General features: G+C 43.4%; 1 protein-coding gene across 2 annotated transcripts in view; it reads right to left on the bottom strand.

The window, feature by feature from the left end:
* slain1a (SLAIN motif family, member 1a) overlaps positions 1-22,082 on the bottom strand; it is a 105,180-nt gene that overhangs the window by 4,474 nt on the left and 78,624 nt on the right. For both annotated transcript variants that reach the window (XM_048532255.2, XM_048532256.2), the window contains one exon: positions 795-1,077. In XM_048532255.2, coding sequence (XP_048388212.2) covers positions 795-1,077 — 283 coding nt within the window. The remainder of the gene's footprint in view (positions 1-794; positions 1,078-22,082) is intronic.

Here is a 22,082-nt window from a genome sequence, read left to right as displayed (position 1 = left end):
ATTTCCTCCATCCCCATTGCTACATTTAATCCCTCACCATTTACATTCTGTGTTTAATGATCACTAATACACTTACCATTACCTTCCTTCATTCCACTCAAATTCATCACAAATCTATAGTCAACAACAACTGTTTGATATCATTGTCCCTCTGCAATTTCCAGTCATAAGGCGATCTACATAGGCTAGTAAAACCTGCACCCCACTATACAATAGTATATCTTATATGGTTTGTGGAAATTGATTGATTAATTGATCGTGTAATTGATAAATTCCAAATATTTGATCAAATTTGGCATCTGGTTACCACTAGGTCACTTCACAATCTACTTTCTGCCTAGAGCTGAAATAAAAACAAATAAATGTGAACTTTCCTCCAAACTAATATTCTATAAATACACTAATATCATATATTTAATGGGAAAAACTGTGCAAGCAGAAGGGGGTGCAACATGAAACAAGTGAGGAACCTGCATGTGAACAAAGACATCAACAACTTGGCATCAGGAGACACAGTAAAAGACTTGATGGATTCCTTTAAGCTCTGTACAGTGTCTGAAATGGAGCAGTGATTAAGCTTCATCAATTTTTAATACACACGTTAAACGGGACTGCTTTCTCAAGATAGAGCGGAAAGAAGTTAAGCTGCACTCAAGTCTCTGATTTGCACCTGTCCCTGGACAAGATAAAATAACAAGGCAATATCACGAGCACTGCCAAGTGGAGAAAATTCCTAGAAATGAATAAAAGCACTTATTTCACAGATAAAAAGTACTGCTTAAAACATGGCTCACCTTCGGACAGGTTGCGCTAATTTGCTTCTGGGTATTCCACTACCTCCAACAGTAGATGTTGGTCTGGGAAGGCCACTCCGACCTGGTATACTTGTGTTACTGGGCCTATTTGGTAAAGGGATACCAGTACTCGAAATGGAATGCAAACTGACAGACGTCTGGATCCCATTTGTATTATTAACAGTTGGGCTCACATAAGCAGTAGCTTTAGGTTGCTGCCTGGCTGACAATGGAAAATGGCTGACACTGTTGACTCGGTGTTGAAGCTTATTGAGAGAAGGGCCTAGAGATGAAATAAAGATTCATATTATTCATATAATACATTTATTTACTTCCTCAATTGCACGTGTAACCTTCAGTTAGTGCATTTGTAAGACTACTTGCAAATTTATACTCAACTGCACTTGTCTCTAAACTAAAATGTGCTTCAGCAGACAGCAATGATAGTTACACTTTGTACTCTTTTGTGGCATTCTCCCGTTGGTTACAAAGGGCTGTTTCAAGCTGAAAGGCTTTGTCTCAGCTACACAAAGCAAACACTGCTTGTGAACATCCTTCATTCAGCTCCTTTCTTGCCACAGCAAATATAAACAAGGCAAAGCTTTAAGGATCAGTAATTCAAAATAATTATAGAGCAACGCTTGGTCAATCTAAACAGAATGTGAGACAGGGTTTAATTCAATTTTAGTATATCATATACCAGTTACAATGATCTAAACTGTGTCCAGGAATGCTGAACACGAGAAAATTATCAGTTTAATTCACTATTGCTTTGGTCATAATGGATCACAGGCAAGATTGTGAATTCAATATAGAAACAAGTGACCATACAGTATCGTTTGATGGTACATGTTAACAAGGGCCCCACTTTCTGCAATTCTCTCTCAAAACAACTGTGCCCTTATTAAATCTAAGAGGTTCCTAAACACCGTTTTTTCTTCATGTTTCATGTCCTTTTCCAAACTTTTGTTTCACAGCTTGCGAATGTCCACTCTTACAAAGCATTCAAACTTCTCCCTGCACATCAAAAATTGCTATGGAAAGCTAAATTGCTGCTATATCCCCCTATAACTGCACAAATTTAACAAATATAAATCTTACAGCAACTCAGTTACAAGTTTCAGATATGGGGGATTAAGAAAGTGAAATTGTGATCATTTGTTTATATGACTAGCCATTCTGTCGCAAATTTGTTCCTTGTCCAATTTATAAGATGATGACATATTTGGAATGTCACAGGACTGAACCCTAGGCTAACAATCTATGCACAGCCGTTTGAATCACACTGTGGTTGATAATAGAATTTAATAAAAATCTGGAATAAAAAGCAAGCTTAATGGTAACCATGTAACCAGTGTTGAATATAAAATCCAATTTGGTTCACTAGTGCCCTTTAAGGAAGGAAATCTACAATCTTTACCTGGTCTGGCTTACATGCCGTTCCCGACCCAGAGCTATATGACTCTTAACAGCCCTCTGGGCAATGACAGTGTGGAATAAATGCTGGCCCAGCCAGCAATGCACGCTTTCCATGAATGAATAAACAAAATAATGAATTCTTTTCTTATCCTTAAAACATGCTGGCAGCTGATCTACCCATTAATCATTGGGTGGCAACTATATTCAGGAGGAGGGTTTAATTCAAGATCTACAAGTGTGTATAATATGTGTATATTGCAGCAGGCTGAATGAGGACTGTGCTATTGGAGCCCAATGAGTAATTTGTATCTCTTTGAATAAAATCTAATAAGTGAATCAAAATTTGAATTCAATGCTCTATTAAATAGCTGGGCTGTACTGAGTTTTGACAAACTGACAAGGACTAAAATAAAGAAAATAAGACTCAGCCTCCATCAGCAGATCAGATATTGTCAACATGTGCCTCTCCCTCTTGTGGAACAATATAATTGACTACACAGCTATTCTGAGAGCTCAGCTTGTTTTATTTGGCATTGGAAGATCAGCTGATTCTGCCAATGGGGTTTTTGGAGGTGAACTTCATTTGGATTGGATGGTTGACAAGCACTGTTGGAGGTGCCAATGGCATCACTGTGTTGCCATAGAGATAGATAGGGTGAGAATTATGCTCCAATAGGAGAGCTACTCAACTTTAAAATAAATTCCTGCTCTCAGTGCATCAGAGAGCAAACACAAAAAGATTGTTATCTCCTATATGCTTGTAAGGTAAACTTCTGCATTCGCCAGATCATCTTCCATAATTGCTACCAGCTACAATGTAATCTGACCACAGTATCAAATGCCCTCTTCCCCTACCTCTCTCTTTATTAAATGGAATGACTTGGTTTGATTTGATTTGATTTGGCTTATTATTGTCACATGTATCTAGATACAGTGAAAAGTTTTGCTTTGCTTGCAGTACAGTTAGTTCATACCATATAAAGTGCATTAGAATATGAGAACAGCGAAAAATACAATGCTATGGCTGTAGAGAAGGGGCACAGACAGCAAGATCATGATTAAATTTAAAATTTGAGAGGTCCATTCAGAACTCCAATAACAATAGGGAAGAAGCTGTTCTTCAATCTATTCGTATGTGTATATAAACTTTTATATCTTTTGACCAACAGAAAAAGGTGGAAGGCAGTGTAACCAGGGAAGGGTCTTTGATAATGTTGATTGCTTTCCCAAGGCAGTGGGGAGTATAGATGGAGTCAATAGATGGGAGGCTGGTTTGCGTGATGGACTGGGCTATGTTTACAACTCTGTAGTTTCTTGCAATCTTGGGAAGAGCAGTTGCCAAACCATGTTGTGATATATCCAGGTAGGACACTTTCTAAGGCGCATCTAAAGAAATTGGTACGAGTTCTTGTGAACAAGCCAAATTTCCTCAGCCTCCTGAGGAAGCAGAGACAGTGTAGTGCTTTTTGACCATTGCGTCTACATGGATGGACCAGGACATATAGTTGGTGATCATCACTCCAAGCAACTTGATGCTCTTGACCATTTCCACCTCAGCACGACTAATGTAGACAGCGGTGTGCCCTCCACTCTACTTCCTGATGCTTATAACCAGCTCCTTTATTTTCCTGATGTTGATGGTGAGATTACTGCCTTTACATCATGTCGCTAAGCACTCAATTGATCTCTTTTTGGTTTTCTGTCAGATCATTGTTTGAGATCCACCCTACATTGGTGGTGTTGTCAGCAAACCTGCAAATGGAGCCCAAGCAGAATGTTGCCACACAGTCATGAGTGTAGGACTGAGTACACAGCCTTGCAGGACACTGGTATTGAGGAGTATAGTGGAGGAAGTGTTATTGTCTATTCTTACTGATTGCGGTCTATGTGTCAGGAAGTCGATGATCCAGTTACTGAATCAGACCATGGTCTTGGAACTTAGAAATGAGCTTATTTCGAATTACAGTGTTGAAGGCGGAACGACAGTCAATATGTAGGAGTTTGACATAAGTATCCCTGTTATCTAGAGGTTCCCGTAATGAGTGTAGGGCCACAGAGATGACATCTGGTGTGGACCTGTTGCACTGGAACAAGAATTGCAAAGGATCAAGACAATTTGGTAGGCTGGAGTTGATGTGAGCCATGACTAACCTCTCAAAGCACTTCATAACATTCCAGCCATGATCTCTTATTTCACTTCTAAATGGCCTTTTCAAACAGCTGCACTTTGCTAACATCTTCTGGTGCAAGTGTAGCAAGTGCAACACCTGCTCACTCACTTTCTCTCACATGAACACTATTTCCATTAGAGAGACGAGTACATTCATCAGTATAGAATAGTACATTTGTTGGTCATGTTGTAATCTTCTCTACACTATGGTCACACTATGGTCACCAAATGCAGATTTGTTGCCTGTTTTACTCAGCACCTCTTTGAACTGAGCTCTCTCAGGCTTGTCATTTCAATATTCCATCCATTACATCTGAACAATCCCTCTACACTGTTTCAATGAAGTTCAATTCAATCCAGGAAAAAATACTGTATGCTTCTCTGCACCTTCTTTGAGATGAATAACAAGTTTCATGAATTTATAAAATGGGTTGATGCTAAGGGTGAGGGACCAGACAGAATAAACTAATAGTATGGCGGTCCAAGCCCTTGATAGCTGACTGTCCCATTTTAATGATCCCTGATGAGGTCCCCAAATGGATATTATAATCTGGTTGGGGACAAGCAACATTTTTTTTGTTTGAAGTGGACAAAGTTTCAAATCTCAGCAAGTTATTAAGAGAATAAGGCCAGGACATTCTACAGTTTTGAACAAACAAAATAAACTACACTAAATTATGTTCAAATGTAGAACAGTCTACTACACATCCAGAATTAACAATAAATAGGGGTAACAAAAAGAAACTGTTGCTGAGCACCTTTATAGGGCACATTAAATGTGGTCAAGACAAATCAGATTTCTCCACAAACATCGCACCAACCCTCCCCCACTTCTGTGATACCAAATCTGTTAAAACATTGTCTCATTTACAAGAGCTTGCAATTGAAAATCTAATTTGAGAAATCACTCACAAGCTACCTCAATGGCTATTCATGGCCAGGTTGCTTCTCTAAGGCTGTGTTCCTTGGAATTCTAAGGCTGCACCCCAGCAACTCTTCAAGCACAACGCCAAAGTACTGGAAATCAGCTAGATTTTACCAAGCTGACACTTTCCCAAGCTTTAATATTTCTCAGCTACACAAAGGAAATATTGCTTGTGCATTTCCTTTATTGTCAAACATTGCTGCTCTGATCCATCAATGGTCCTCAGGCCTTCTTACAAATCACGACTGCAACAGACAGCTCTCAGGGCTTCTTCTGATCTCCTGACTGCAACTTCGAGCTACATCTAATTGCTTCCAGAGCTGAGCCCTAACTGCCTGAAGGCTGTATGGGAAGATCTTTTCAGAATAGAATCTAGCGTCTGCTACAAGACATTCCAAGTCCCGTGCAGTCCTGCAAGGATCTGGCCGTTGGGTTTTGTTTCCCACCACCTCACACACTGCAACTGCCTTAAAAAACCCTAGAACCAGGGGCTGAGCATACACAACCTATCCCACTTCACACAATTGCTGGAACTAGCCTTCAGCATCAGCCTTGAAACTTCAAGTTTCTTAATGTTTTGTGTCTGTATCCCATTCTTCTCACTGCTGTTATATTTCCAATATAATGTACACCATTGGGAATTTTATCTGCTTCTCCAGTTACCCCACCACCTAACCACTCCCTTGTGTCTCCTGCCACTGTGTTAGATATTGCTCGAATTCATTTTTCCAAGATTTGAGTGTGCTGTTAATTTCAACTGCCTATCTCCTGTTTTGTTTCAAGCAGGTTGCAGATCATTGCACCTTCTTTCCTTTTCTCCTCTCACTCTGTTGTACTGATTATATTAAAATGCTTGTGCAGCAATCTTCTTAAGTTCTGATCTGTGGCTGGAAGGTTCATAGGACATAGAACATAGAAAAGTACAGCACAGTACAGGCCCTTTGGTCCACAATGTTGTGCCGTGGATTAATCCTATTCCAAAATTAAAATAACCTAACCTACATTCCCCTCAATTCACTGCTGTCCCTGTGCACGTCCAGCAGTCGCTTAAATGTCACTAATGACTCTGCTTCCACGACTATCACTGGCAAAGCATTCTATGCGCTGACAACTCTCTGGGTGAAGAACCTCCCTCTGATGTCTCCTCTATACCTTCCTCCTAACACCTTAAAACTATGGCCCCTCGTGGCAGTCAATCCTGTCCTAGAGAAAAGTCTGTCGACTCTATCCATGCCTCTCATTACCTTGTACACCTCGATCAGGTCACCTCTCTTCCTCCTTCTCTCCAGTGAGAAAAGTCTGAGCTCAGTCAACCTCTCCTCGTAAGACAAGCCCTCCAGTCCAGGCAGCATCCTGGTAAACCTCCTTTGCACCCTCTCCAAAGCCTCCACATCTTTCCTATAATAGGGCGACCAGAACTGGACACAATATTCCAAGTGTGGTCTCACCAGGGTTTTGTAGAGCTGCAGCAAAACCTCGTGGCTCTTAAACTCGATCCCCCTGTTAATGAAAGCCAAAACACCATATGCTTTCTTAACAACCTTATCCACTTGGGTGGCAACTTTGAGGGAGCTATACACTTGAACACCAAGATCCCGCTGTTCCTCCACACTGCCGAGGATCCTGCCTTTAATCCTATATTCAGCATTTAAGTTCAATCTTCCAAAATGCATCACTTCGCATTTATCCAGGTTGAACTCCATCTGCCATTTCTCAGCCCAGCTCTGTATACTGTCAATGTCTCACTGAAGCCTACAATAGCCCTCGATACTATCAACGGCACCTCCAACCTTTGTGTCATCAGCAAACATACTAACCTATCCCTCAACCACCTCATCCAAGTCATTTATAAAAACTACAAACAGCAGAGGCCCAAGAACAGAGCCCTGTGGGACACCACTCAGCACTGACCTCCAGGCAGAATACTTACCATCTACAACCACTCTCTGCCTCCTGTCAGCCAACCAATTCTGAATCCAGACAGCCAAATCACCTTATATCCCATACCTCCTGACTTTATGAATGAGCCTGTTGTGGGGAACCTTATCAAATGCCTTGTGGAATACATAACAGTTCCTCCCATACAAAAAAGGAGAGAAATAGGGCCCCTCCACCTCACCCCACCATTTAATAAGCTCATGATCATTCTAATTGTGACCTTAAATCCACATTCTTATCTACCCTGATAACCTCTGAACCCTTTAAGAACTTCTGCCTTAAAAGTATTTAAAAATTCTGTTCCACCACCTGTTCAGAGTGAGTTTGAAAGACTCTCAATGTTCAGAGGTGAACCTCTGTTTAAAATAGGTGCCCTCTGACTCCCCACAACTACTCTGTCAAGACTCCTCAGGATTTTATATATTTCAACTGGAACCTTTAAACATCTCTAAATTCCTGCAGATATAAGATTAGCCTGTCCAAATCTCTTTCATAAAGCACCCCACCTGTTCTAGGTAAAGCAGTGTGGAGCTGAAGGAACACAGCAGGCCAGGCAGCACCAGAGAAGCAGGAAAGTTGACACTTCGGGTCGGGACCCTGCTTCACAAGATTCGCTTCTGAAGAAGTGTCCCAACCCAAAATGCTAACTTTCCTGCTCCCCTGATGCTGCCTGGCCTGCTGTGTCCTTCTAGATCCATACTTGTTATCTCTGACTCTAGCATCGGCAATTCTTACTATCTCTGAGTGAGTTATAACCCTACCTATTCTCGGTATTAGAGCTGGTAAATCCTCTTAAAATGCTTTCCACTGCTGTTACATCCTTCTTTGGATGGGCAACCAATCTGTATGCAGTGCTCGTGATATGGTTTCATGTCCCACTCATTGTAAATGATAACATTTCATTAGCTTTCATAATTCATTTCAGTATCTGCACACTACCTTTTAACATTAATGCACCAAGATACCAACTCTGCATCTCAGAGCTCTTCAATCTCGCACTACTTCAACAATGTACTTGTTTCTTATTCGTCCTGCCAAAATGGAGAATTTCATATTTTTCCATATTATACTCCATTTACTAGATCTTTGTTTGCCCACTTAACCCGACTACATTTTTTTGTATTCCTCATTCTGACCTCTGCACAATGTAATTTCCTACCTATTCTCTGTGTAGTTAGCAAATTTGGCAAACATAACTTCTGTCGCTTCATCCAAGACATTTATAAAAATTGCAAACAACTGAGGTCCCAACATTCATATCAACAGTACACCACTTGTTACATCTTGCCGATCATTTACGCCTATGCTCTGTTCCCTATTAGCAGCCAAGGCAACATGTGGTCCCGACACCATGAATGTTATTTTTCCGCATACAGGCATTAGCCCAGAAACTGTAATCGCAACATCTGATATGTTTGTTTTAGATATCCATTTCTCAATACTTTATTTTAAAGGTAAACATGCCAAAAACAATTACCTGCACTTCATTTTGGAATTCAACTCATGCTTAACTGCACAACTCCATCTTCATTTAGTTACAGACACATTGAAATTTACACCATAAAAATAGGATGCCATTCCACTGGTCATTTTTTTTAAACAAGCAGTTCTGATTGCAGCAGAGATAATGGGAAATTCAGATGTTAGAAAATCTGAGATAACAATGTGGAGCTGGATGAACACAGCAGGCCAAGCAGCATCTTAGGAGCACAAAAGCTGACGTTTCAGGCTAAGACCCTTCATCAGAAAATGGGGAGGGGGAGAGGGTTCTGAAATAAATAGGGAGAGAGGGGGAGGCGGATCAAAGATGGATAGAGGAGAAGATAGGTGGAGAGGAGACTAAAGGGGCGAGGATGGAGCCTGTAGAGGTGAGTGTAGGTGGGGAGGTAAGGAGGGGATAGGTCAGTCCAGGGAGGACAGGCAGGTCAAGGGGGGGGGCGGGGTGAGGTTAGCAGGTAGGAAGTGGAGGTGGGGCTTGAGGTGGGAGGAGGGGATAGGTGAGAGGAAGAACAGGTTAGGGAGGCGGGAACGAGCTGGGCTGGTTTTGGGATGCACTGGGGGGAGGGGAGATTTTGAAGCTTGTGAAATCCACATTGATACCATTGGGCTGCAGGGTTCCCAAGCGGAATATGAGTTGCTGTTCCTGCAACCTTCGGGTGGCATCGTTGTGGCACTGCAGAAGGCCCAGGATGGACATGTCGTCTGAGGAATGGGAGGGGGAGTTGAAATGGTTCGCAACTGGGAGGTGCAGTTGTTTATTGCAAACCGATCGTAGGTGTTCTGCAAAGCGGTCCACAAGTCTCCACTTGGTTTCCCCGATGTAGAGGAGGCCACAACGGGTACAGTGGATGCAGTATACCACATTGGCAGATGTGCAGGTAAACATCTGCTTGATGTGAAAAGTCTTCTTGGGGCCTGAGATGGGGTTGAGGGATGAGGTGTGGGGGCAAGTGTAGCACTTCCCGTGGTTGCAGGGGAATGTGCCGGGTCTGGTGGGGTTGGAGGGGAGTGTGGAGCGGACAAGGGAGTCACGGAGAGAGTGGTCCCTCCGGAAAGCAGACAAGGGTGGGGATGGAAAAAGTGTTTGGTGGTGGGGTCAGATCGCAGATGGCAGAAGTGTCGGAGGATGATGCGTTGGATCCGGAGGTTGGTGAGATGGTATGTGAGGACGGGGGGGATTCTCTTTTAGGGGTTGTTGCGAGGATGGGGTGTGAGGGATGAGTTGCGGGAAATGCGGGAGACACGTTCGAGGGCATTCTCGACCACTGCAGTGGGGATGTTGCGGTCCTTGAAGAACGAGGACATCTGGGATGTATGGGAGTGGAATGCCTCATCCTGGGAGCAGATGCGGCGGAGGCAAAGGAATTGGGAATAGGGGATGGAATTTTTGCAGGAAGGTGAGTGGGATTAGGTGTATTCTAGGTAGTTGTGGGAGTCGCTGGGCTTGAAATGGATATTGGTTTCTCGGTGATTGCCTGAGATGGAGACAGAGAGGTCCAGGAAGGTGAGGGATGTGTTGGAGATGATCCAGGTGAACTTGAGGTTGGGGTGGAAGGTGTTGGTGAAGTGGATGAACAGTTCAAGCTCCTCTTGGGAGCATGAGGCAGTGCCGATACATTTATCAATGGTAACAGAGGAGGAGGTGGGGTTTACGGCCAAAGTTTCAAAATCTCCCCTCCCCCCACTGCATCCCAAAACCAGCCCAGCTCATCCCCACCTTTCTAACTTGTTCTTCCTCTCACCTATCCCTTCCTCCCACGTCAAGCCGCACCTCCATTTCCTACCTACTAACCTCATCCTGCCCCCTTGACCTGTCCATCCCCCCCAGACTGACCTATCCCCTCCCTACCTCCCCACCTACACTCACCTCTACAGGCTCCATCCCCGCTCGTTTAACTTGTCTGTCTCCTCTCCACCTATCTTCTCCTCTATCCATCTTCGATCCGCCTCCCCTCTCTCCCTATTTATTTCAGAACCCTCTTCCCCTCTCCCTTTTCTGATGAAGGGTCTAAGCCCGAAACGTCAGCTTTTGTGATTGCAGTGTTTTGTTCATAATCCTGTGACGTTCTCAACTTTGAATGCTTGTCCAACTTCCTTTTAAAGGGAGTGCATTCGAGTTTCTGACAAATGTAACTGAATAACATGTTGTCTCATCTAACCTCAATAATATTCCAATAAATTTGAATGTATACTTTGGACACATTCTCCTCCTTCAAAATCTTTCACCTCAAAAACAATGATGAAGTCATCGCTTAACCTTCTCAGTTTCTCCATTGTAATCTCCATTGCATAAAACACCAGCAATTGCTTCCAAGTATTGGGTGCATACCTTGCCTTACAGAAAGAAAAACAATGTGCTAATCCACACCCATTCTAGAAAGGCCATTTAACTCAAATAGCAAGCTGCATGAAATAAAAGGAAAACCGCAGCTGGTAATACAAGCTGTGCTGTGTTGTTATTTCATTCTTGTTCCTTTCCTAACTACGATGGGAATTCCTTCATAGCTTAAATGGTCTTCAGCCTGAATGGCACGCCGCACAGCGTAGGTGTGCTGCTGTTATACAACCAGGGCAAAATGCTACTCAATGGTTTTAATTTCAAGGCATCAGGAAATATCTGTACTAAAAACTAAGTGCAGTCATCCTGCTATAGGAATTGGGCCTGTATACACCTGAACAATTTAAACTACAGCCTAGATACGAATGATCCACATAAGCTTCCTCCAACCTCTCTTTCTCTCACCTCATCAGCATATTCTTCTATTGTACCTCATGAAGCCATCTAGCTTCCCCTTTAATGCATCTATGCTATTCAGCTCAACAACACCATGTGATAGTAAGATTCATTGTTTCAAAAATAGTCTCAGTAAGTGAAACTAATAATGCTACCACGACAAAAATAAGCTCCTGACCCTTTCAGCGACAATAACAACTACGAGACATCAAAATCATTGACTGCGATGAGTTGGTCCCTAAGTATACAATGTTAGCGAGTTTTGAGAAGATTTGTAGCTCAGGTTGAGGTTCTGGATGTGAGTTTGCTCGCTGAGCTGGAAGGTTCGTTTTCAGACGTTTCGTCACCATACTAGGTAACATCATCAGTGAGCCTCCGACGAAGCGCTGGTGTTATGTCCCGCTTTCTATTTATCTGTTTAGGTTTCCTTGGGTTAGTGATGTCATTTCCTGTGTTGGTGATGTCATTTCCTGTTCTTTTTCTCAGGAGATGGTAGATTGGCTCCAAATCAATGTGTTTGTTGATGGAGTTCCGGTTGGAATGCCATGCTTCTAGGAATTCTCGTGCGTGTCTCTGTTTGGCTTGTCCTAGGATGGATGTGTTGTCCCAATCAAAGTGGTGTCCTTCCCCATCTGTATGTAAGGATACGAGTGAATATCAACTAGCCACAAAACGACATGACCCACTATCACTCGTATCCTTACATACAGATGAGGAAGGACACCACTTTGATTGGGACAACACATCCATCCTAAGACAAGCCAAACAGAGACAGGCACGAGAATTCCTAGAAGCATGGCATTCCAACCGGAACTCCATCAACAAACACATTGATTTGGAGCCAATCTACCATCCCCTGAGAAAAAGAACAGGAAATGACATCACCAACACAGGAAATGATATCACCAACCCAAGGAAACCTAAACAGATAAATAGAAAGCGGGACATAACACCAGCGCTTCGTCGGAGGCTCACTGATGATGTTACCTAGTATGGTGGCGAAACGTCTGAAAACGAACCTTCCAGCTCAGCGAGCAAACTCACATCCAGTATACAATGTGTCTAGAAGCTGCTAAAAATGCCAAGTGTTTTCTTTAAAGAAAATGCCCAAATATTTGAAGTTGATGAACTGGATTCAGTCATCAAAGGCTAGGAGTAGGAGGTATTGTAGAAGCAATTCAAACCAATGTCACAAAATTAATGTGATAAAGCAGCATATTTTATGTCTAAGTATATCCCACTTGAGCTCATTGATACATCATCAATGGAACTCAGATTGCAGCAAAGTATTGTGAACCAATAGCTATTATAGAATGAAGCCCAATTTCAGGTGCTTCAGAATATGCAAGTTCAAACAAAGACTTTTAATTCTGATTCTTCGTAGGAAGAATCCTTAGCAACTGTGAGAGAGATCATGCCAAGAAACAATCCTCAAATAGCAGACCTGAGAAAGTAAACAGTGTGGTTTCACCAACAATGAAATCACCGAGGCCTAAATCAGTAAAGTGATGGAAGGCGTCATCGACAGTGCTATCAGCATCACCTGCTCAAAAATAACCTGCTCAGTCATGACCAGTTAGTTTTCTGCCAGGATGGTAACAGAAGTTTTCCCCACTTGCCTGGATGAGTGCAGCCCCAACAACACTAACAAAGCTGGACAGCATCCAGGATAAAGCTTGACAGGCACTGCAACCACAAGGATCCACTTCCTCCACCACCACCATTCCTCATACAGCACCTTCCAAAGCCCCACGGCCACTTCCATTTAGAAGGGCAAGGGTAGCACATGCACGGGAACACCATCACCTTCAAGTTCCCTTCCGAGCCACTTACCATCCTGGCTTGGGAAGTATATCACTGTTCCTTCAATGTTGTTGGGTCAAAATCCTGCAATTTCCTTCCTAACGGCATTGCGGATCAACGCACAGCAGGTGGACGACAGCAGTTCCAATAAGCAGCTCATCACCACCTTCTCAAAGGGAACTGGGGACAGGCAATAAATACTGGCCCAGCTGCTCACACCCACATTCCACAAAACGAATAAATAAAAAAAGGTTAAGGCTAATCTACAACTTTAAACTAAGAGTCTACACACTTCAACACAGGTTTTCCACCAGATTAACAATAGAAACCTAATGCCACAGATTGAAGGTGTAATTTTTGTGAGGAGAGCCAGACAGAGAGAGCACCAGGAGGCTGCCGGGAAGGTAACTTTTTTTTAACCACTTTAAAAAGCTTACCTCGTGCGGGAGCGGTCTTCATTTATTTGGGCAGCGGCTGAACCCGAGACAGTACACGTGTAGTGTCTCCCACCCACCCTCCTCCTCTAGCCAAAAAAAGGACTCGGTGGTGTGTGGATAAGGTAAGGCTTTTTCTGTTTCACATTTCTTTATATATATATATATCGTGTGATTGCCAAAAACCTTTTGGTTCCTTTTTCATTTACCTAAGTTAAGTTTAATAATGTCAGGAGATCTCACACCCGTGTTGTGCTCCTCTTGCTCAATGTGGGAGCTCAGGGACAGGGCTGATGTCTCCGACTCCTTCACATGCAGGAAGTGTGTCCAGCTGCAGCTCTTGTTAGACCACATGACAGCTCCGGAGCTGCGGATGGACACACTTTGGAGCACATGCGATGCTGAGGGGGTCGTGGATAGCACATTTAGCAATTTGGTCACACCACAGATTAGGATTGCTGAGGGAGATAGCAAATAGGTGACCAAAAGGCAGAGGAAGAGCAGGAAGGCAGTGCAGGTATCCCCTGCGGTCATCTCCCTCCAAAACAGGTATTCCGTTTTGAATATTGTTGGGGGAGATGGCTCACCAGAGGAAAACAGCAGTAGCCAGGTTCACAGCGCCATGGCTGGCTCTGCTGTACAGAAGGGCGGAAAAAAGAGTGGAAGGGCGATAATCATTGGGGATTCAATTGTAAGGGGAGTAGATAGGCGGTTCTGCGGTCGAAAACGGGACTCCCGAACGGTATGTTACCTCCCAGGTGCACAGGTCAGGGATGTCTCCGATCGGCTGCAGAACATTCTGAAGGGGGTGGGCGAACAGCCAGTTGTCATGGTGCATATAGGCACCAACGATATAGGCAGAAAATGGGATGAGGTCCGACAAGCAGAATTTAGGGAGTTAGGAGCCAAGTTAAAAAGTAGGACCTCAAAGGTAGTAATCTCAGGATTGCTACCAGTGCCACGTGCTAGTCAGTGCAGAAATGAAAGAATAGCTAGGATGAATGTGTGGCTTGAGAGATGGTGTAGGAGGGAGGGGTTCAGATTTTTGGGACATTGGAACCGGTTCTGGGGAAGGTGGGACAATTACAAATTGGACGGTCTACACCCGAACCGGACTGGAACCAATGTCCTTGGGGGTGCTTTTGCTAATGCTGTGGGGGAGGGTTGAAACTAATGGGGCAAGGGAGATGGGAACCAAATATTGGACAGAAAAGAGGTAGAAACGAAAGCCTGTAGGGAACTAGATAATGGAGTCAGTGTGACTAAAGGGAATAGTAGTCGGGGAGCAGATGATGAACACAAAGGGACAGGTGGTCTGAGGTGCATTTGTTTTAATGCGAGAAGTGTAGTAGACAAGGCAGATGAGCTTAGGGCTTGGATCGGTACCTGGGAGTATGATATTATTGCTATTACTGAGACTTGGTTGAAGGAAGGGCATGACTGAGAACTAGCTGTCCCAGGATATCGATGCTTCAGGCGGGATAGAGAGGGAGGTAAAGGGGGTGGAGGAGTTGCAGTAATGGTCAAAGACGATATCACAGCCGTACTGAAGGAGGGCCCCATGGAGGACTTGAGCAGTGAGGCAATATGGGTAGAACTCAGAAATAGGAAGGATGCAGTAACAATGCTGAGGCTGTACTACAGGCCTCCCAACAGCGAACGTGAGATAGAGGCACAAACATGTAAACAGATAATGGAAAGGTGTAAGACAAACAGGTAGGTGGTGATGGGAGATTTTAATTTTCCCGACATTGACTGGGATTCACTTAGTGTTAGGGGTCAAGACGGAGCAGAATTTGTAAGGTGTGTCCAGGAGGGTTTTCTAGAGCAGTATGTATGTAGTCCAACTCGGGAAAGGGCCATACTGGACCAGGTGCTGGGGAATGAACCCGGCCAGGTCGTTGATATTACAGGCGGGCACTACTTTGGAAATAGCGACCACAATTCCGTAAGTTTTACAATACTCATGGACAAGGATAGGAGTGGTCCTAAAGGAAGAGTACTAAACTGGGGGAAGGCCGACTATACCAAGATTCGGCAGGATCTGAGGAACGTAGATTGGGAGAAACTGTTTGAAAGTAAATCCACATTTGATATGTGGGAGACTTTTAAGGAGAGGTTGATTAGCGTGCAGGAGAGACATGTTCCTGTGAAAATGAGGAATAGAAAAGGCAAGATTAGGGAGCCATGGATGACAGGTGAAATTGTGAGACTAGCCAAGAGAAAAAGGAAGCATACATGAGGTCTAGGCGACTGAAGACAGACGAAGCTTTGCAAGAATACCGGGAATGTACAGCAAATCTGAAAAAAGGGATTAAGAGGCCTAAGAGAGGACATGAGATATTGCTGGCAAACATGGTTAAGGAAAATCCCAAAGCCTTTTATTCATATATAAAGAGCAAGAGGGTAACTAGAGAAAGCATTGGCCCACTTAAGGACAAAGAAGGAAAGTTATGTGCTGAGTCAGAGAAAATGGGTGACATTCTTAACGAGTACTTTGCATCGGTATTCACCAAGAAGAGGGACATGACGGATGTTGAGGTTAGGGATAGATGTTTGCTTAGTCTAGGTCAAGTTGACATAAGGAAGGAGGAAGTGTTGGGTATCTTAAAAGACATTAAGGTGGACAAGTCCCCAGGTCTGGATGAGATCTATCCCAGGTTACTGAGGGAAGTGAGAGAGGTAATAGCCAGGGCCCTAACAGATATCTTCGCAGTATCCTTAGACACGGGTGAGGTCCCGGAGGACTGGAGACTTGCTAATGTTGTCCCCTTGTTTAAAAAGAGCAGCAAGGATAATCCAGGTAATTATCGACCAGTGAGACTGACGTCAGTGGTAGGGAAGCTACTGGAGAAGATACTGAGGGATAGGATCTATTCCCATTTGGAAGAAAAAGGGCTTATCAGTAATAGGTAACATGGTTTTGTACAGGGAAGGTCATGTCTTACCAACTTAATAGAATTCTTTGAGGACGTGACAAAGTTGATTGATGAGGGAAAGGCTGTAGATGTCATATACATGGACTTCAGTAAGGCGTTTGATAAGGTTCCCCATGGCAGGCTGATGGAGAAAGTGAAGTCACATGGGGTCCAGGGTGTGCTAGCTAGATGGACAAAAAAACTGGCTGGGCAACAGGAGACAGAGGGTAGCAGTAGAAGGGAGTTTCTCAAATTGGAGACCTGTGACCAGTGGTGTTCCAGAGGATCTGTGCTGGGACCACTGTTGTTTGTGATATATGTAAATGATTTGGAGGAAGGTGTAGGTGGTCCGATTAGCAAGTTTGCTGATGACACTAAGATTGGTAGAGTAGCAGACAGTGAAGGGGACTGTCAGAAATTACAGCAGAATATAGATAGACTGGAGAGTTGCGCAGATAAATGGCAGATGGAGTGCAATCCGGGCAAATGCGAGGTGATGCATTTTGGAAGATCAAATTCCAGGGCGAACTATACAGTAAATGGAAAAGTCCTAGGGAAAATTGATGAACAGAGAGATCTGGGTGCTTAGGTCCATTGTTCCCTGAAGGTGACAACGCAGATCAATAGGGTGGTCAAGAAGGCATATGGCATGCGTTCCTTCATTGGGCGGGGTATTGAGTACAAGAGTTGGCAGGTCATGTTGCAGTTGTATAGGACTTTGGTTCGGCCACATTTGGAGTACTGTGTACAGTTCTGGTTGCCACATTACCAAAGCGAAGTGGATGCTTTCGAGAGGGTAGGGAGGAGGTTCACCAGGATGTTGCCTGGTATGGAGGGTGTTAGCTATGAAGAGAGGTTGAATAGATTAGGATTATTTTCATTAGAAAGACGGAGATTGAGGGGGGACCTGATTGAAGTCTACAAAATCATGAGGGGTATAGACAGGGTGGATAGCAAAAAGCTTTTTCCCAGAGTGGGGGACTCAATTACAAGGGGTCATGAGTTCAAAGTGAGAGGAGGATAGTTTAAGGGAGAGATGCATGGAAAGTTCTTTACACAGAGGGTGGTGGACGCCTGGAACGCGTTGCCAGCGGAGGTGGTAGACGCAGACACTTTAGTGTCTTTTAAGATATATTTGGACAGGTACATGGATGGGCAGGGAACAAATGGTGTCAGACCGTTAGAAAATAGATGACAGGTTAGACAGAGCATCTTGATCGGCACAGGCTTGGAGGGCCGAAGGGCCTGTTCCTGTGCTGTAGGTTTCTTTGTTCTTTGTTCTTAATATGTACAATCCCATGAAAAGGACGCTAAGGAGGGATAATCAATATCTGGAGGTCGAGAGTATGGCCAATATGAAATTTCCTGGTTCAGAGATCCAGGATACTGCAGAAAATAAACTGCTTGCTTCAGCAAGGCAATCATCATTCACAAAGGAAGTGCATGAGGTTAAAGGTGCTCCCAAAGTTATGATGGAGCAATTGCCTGTTCCATCAGGAAAAACAGCCTCCGTGATGGAAATACAAAAGATGTCAGGGAACTTCAGATCCGGGTTGAAAAGCTGGAATCCCAGCTATAAACATTGCGGTACAGCACAGAAGGGGCATGTTCCCTGGACACTTTGCTACAGAGGGGCTCCCACCACTCAGACTGGGCAATTCAAAACTCATCTGTGATCAGGAACAAGAGAGTGAGACTGCAGGTGAGTTAGGTTTGGGGACACAAGGGGTAACATTTAAGAAGTTTTGGCCCCTGTTATTGCCCACCATTTACAAAGTTCTTGCAAGCTGTGCAGACAAGGGTGAGACTGCAGTGAGGATGAGCAAACTGCCTGTGGCACCTTGGTACCTGGAATCATTCAAACAGGTGCAGGAAATAGGAATGTAGCTGTCTTAGGGGAAAGTATAACTAAACAGATGCACACTGTTCTCTACATTGATGGCAACAATGTTCGTCAGACTGGAAAGGATGTTTTGCTGAAAGGCAGTTAGCAGTTCAATACATGGCTCAAAAATTGCTGTGTGTGGAATGGATTTCAGTTTCGGGGGCAGTGACATTAGCACTGGGGTAAAAGGTAATGATCCTGGTGGGCCTTGCTTCACTTGAATGATGCTGGAACCAGTGGCCTAGCAAACTGAATCCCAAACGCTGGCTTGGCGTTTTGGCGGGGGAGGAGGTTGGTTGAGAAGGGGAAGATGACACTGGTAGGAGTGGTTCGGAGGCAATCTCACAGTAGCTGTATCGTAGGACATCTGGAGATAATGAGGGCATGTGACAAAGGCAGTAGGTTAATCATGGGTGGCTTTAATCATCATGTAGATCGGGATAGTCAGATTGCTAGAAGAGGCCCTGAGGAGGAAGATGAAGCATATATTTGGAATAGTTTCTTCAAATTTGCTGTGGATCCAACCAGGAATTTAGAGCCTAGCAACGTATGATGAGGCAGAGTTAAAGACTTCCTCAGAAACAGTGACCATAATACGGTGTACTATAGCATTCACCTTCAACGAGAGGAATGCAATTGGAAATAACTATGCTCAGCTGAAATAAAAGCAATTACAAAGTATTGAGGGCAGAGCGAGCTGGTGTGGTCTGGGAAAGGAGTTTAGCAGTAACAACAGTGAATAAACAATCGGACATGTTTAAGTAAACAGTTCATGTCTCACAGCAAAGACACATTCCAGTGAGGGAGAAGGATTCTAGCAAGGAGATAAGCCAATCATGGTTAGCCAGGGCAGTTAAAGATAGCATCAGATTGAAAGAACAGCATACATTGTATCAAAGATTAGTTGTAAGTGACAGTATTGTTTTAAAGTTTTAAAGTCTTTAAAGTTTTAAAAACCAACTAAAGCCAGTGACTAAACAATTAAGAGAGAGAAAAATAAACTTTGATGGTAAAACTTGGAAGTAATATCAATACAGACAGCAAGAGGAAAAGGAACAGAACAGCCAAAGTGAACTTAGCTCCTTCGGGAATGAAACTGGGGAAATAATAATGGGGAGCCAAGGAATGGCAAAGGAGTTGAATAAGTAGTTTGCATCAGGCTTTATAGTAGAGGACAATACTAGCACACCAAAGTCACTAAATGATCAAGGGCAAAAGGAGGAGAGGAAAGAAATACAATAACAACCACTGGTGAAAAAGTGCTGTGGAAACTAATAGGGCTAAAGACTTCCAAGCCCACTGGATCTGATGGAGGGCATCCAAGGATATTAAAGAAAATAGCTGGAGAGATTGTGAACACATTGGTAGTAATCTTCCAAGAATCCTTACAGACTGCAAATTGTAACACCTTTACATAAAAAGGGAAGGAGACAGAAAAAAAAGGGAACAACCATAGGCCAGTTAGCTTCAATGTCTGTTATTAGGGAACGTTATGAGTTTACTATAAAGGATGTAACAGCAAAGCATTTAAAAACACATAACGGCAGACTGGTACAAAAGGTGAAGTCACAGTTTCAGGGGTGAGCTGGCAAGATGGATACAGAACTGGATTAGTCACAAGTACAGAGCCCAGTGGTAGAAGGGTGTTTTTCAGAATGGAGGGCTGTGTCTTATGGTATTACACATGGATCAGTGCTGGTACTCTGCTGTTCGTGATCTAAATAAGTAATTTAGAGGAAAACATAGCTGGTCTAATTAGTACGTTTGTGGGCAATACAAAGATTGTGGAGTTACGGACAGTGAGGAGGATTGTTGGAGGATACAAGAGGATAGAGATCAGTTTGAAGCGTGGGCAGAAAATGACAGATGGCTTTAATCTGGACAAATGTGAGATGATCCATTTTGGAAGGTCAAGTACAGATGGAAATTAAATGGTGATTGGCAGAACCCTTAGGAGTATGGATATGCAGAGGGATCTGGGTGTACAGGTCCACAGATCACTGATGGTGGCAGCACAGGGGATTTTAGCTATGAAGAAAGGTTGGATAGACTGGGTTTGTTTTCACAGGAACACAGGAAGTTGAGGGGCGATCTAATAGAAGTTTATAAGGCTGTGAATGGCATGGGCAGAGTGGAAAATATGAGGCTTTTCTCCTCCACCTCTTCCCAGGATGGAGGGGTAAATTACTAGGGGACACAGGGTTGAGATGCCAGAGTAGGGGGAGTTGTCTAAAATTGATGTGTGTGGTAAGTTTTTCACACAAAGGATGGTGAATGTCTGGAATGTGTTGCCGGAAGCAGTGGTGGAAGCAGGTACAATAGCAGCATTGAAGAAGCAGCTGGATGAACACTTGAATAGGAAGTGAATAGAGGGATAAGGATCCTGTAAGTGAAGGCAGTTTTCGTCTGGAAGGGCAGAATGTGGCACCACAGGCTTGGAGGGCCACAGGGCATGTTCCTTGCTGTACTGTTCTTTGTATGTTATTATCAAGATATCATCAAGTCAGCAAGGCTTTATGAAAGGGAAATCATGCCAGACAAATTCACCAGAATTGTTTGAGGAGATAACAAGTAGAACAGGTAAAAGGGAAGTAGCGGATGTAATACATTTGGATTTTCAGAAGGCATTTGTTAAAGTGCCATATGTTAGGCTACTTAACAAGATAAGAGCTCATGGTGTTAGAGGTTGTACTTTAGCCTGGATAGAAGACAAATTTGGAATAAGGAGGTATTTCCGGATGGAAACTGTAACCAGTGGAATGTCACAAGGGTCAGTGACGGGTCCACAGTTATTTATAATACATGTGAATGACTTAGATGAGGCAAGTGTTTCTAGGCCCCTTATCTCAAGAAAGATAAACTGGATTTGGCAGCAGTCCAGAGAATTTTCATTAGGTTGATATCCGGTATGAAGAGATTGTCATGAGGAGAGGTTTAATTGGTTGGGTCTGTACTCATTGAAATTTAGAAAGAAGAGTGGTGACCTTATTAAAACACATAAGATTATTTTGGGGACTTAACAGGATACTTGTAGAAAAGTTATTGCCCCCTTTTGAAGAATGTAGGGCCAAAGGGCATAAATTCAAAATAAGGGGTTGCCCATTTTAGATAGAGATGGGGAGGATTTTGTTTTTTCTCTCAGAGGGTAGTGAATCTTTGAAACTCTTTACTGCAGAGAGATGTTGAGGTTGAATCAAGATGTTTGTTCAAAATCAAAACAGACAGATTTTTTGTTCAATATAGGAATTGAGGGTTTTAGGGAAAAGGTGCAAAAGTGGAGTACTGGACTATTGGATCAGCCCAGAATATTAGATTTTGCTGTGCCATCCAGCAAGTCTGAATAACCTACACTGCATCTATTTCCTACTGCCTTAATAAATGTCTTCCAGTCTAAAGGAACTTGCAGCGTTCAATCTGTTAGGAAGAGATTTAAGGCCAAATGGCTTCAAACCAAAGGGTGACCAGTCTAATAAATCTGTAGAGAATGTATACAGTGAAACCTCCAGACCACCTGAATTTGTGAAATCAGAAACTTGCAGGAAGATGTGGTAGTCCCAAATGT

Source organism: Stegostoma tigrinum, chromosome 6 (genome assembly GCF_030684315.1).
Source record: "Stegostoma tigrinum isolate sSteTig4 chromosome 6, sSteTig4.hap1, whole genome shotgun sequence".
Classification (NCBI taxonomy): domain Eukaryota; kingdom Metazoa; phylum Chordata; class Chondrichthyes; order Orectolobiformes; family Stegostomatidae; genus Stegostoma; species Stegostoma tigrinum.
Note: the sequence above shows the minus strand (reverse complement) of the source record. Positions and strands in the feature narration are given on the sequence as shown.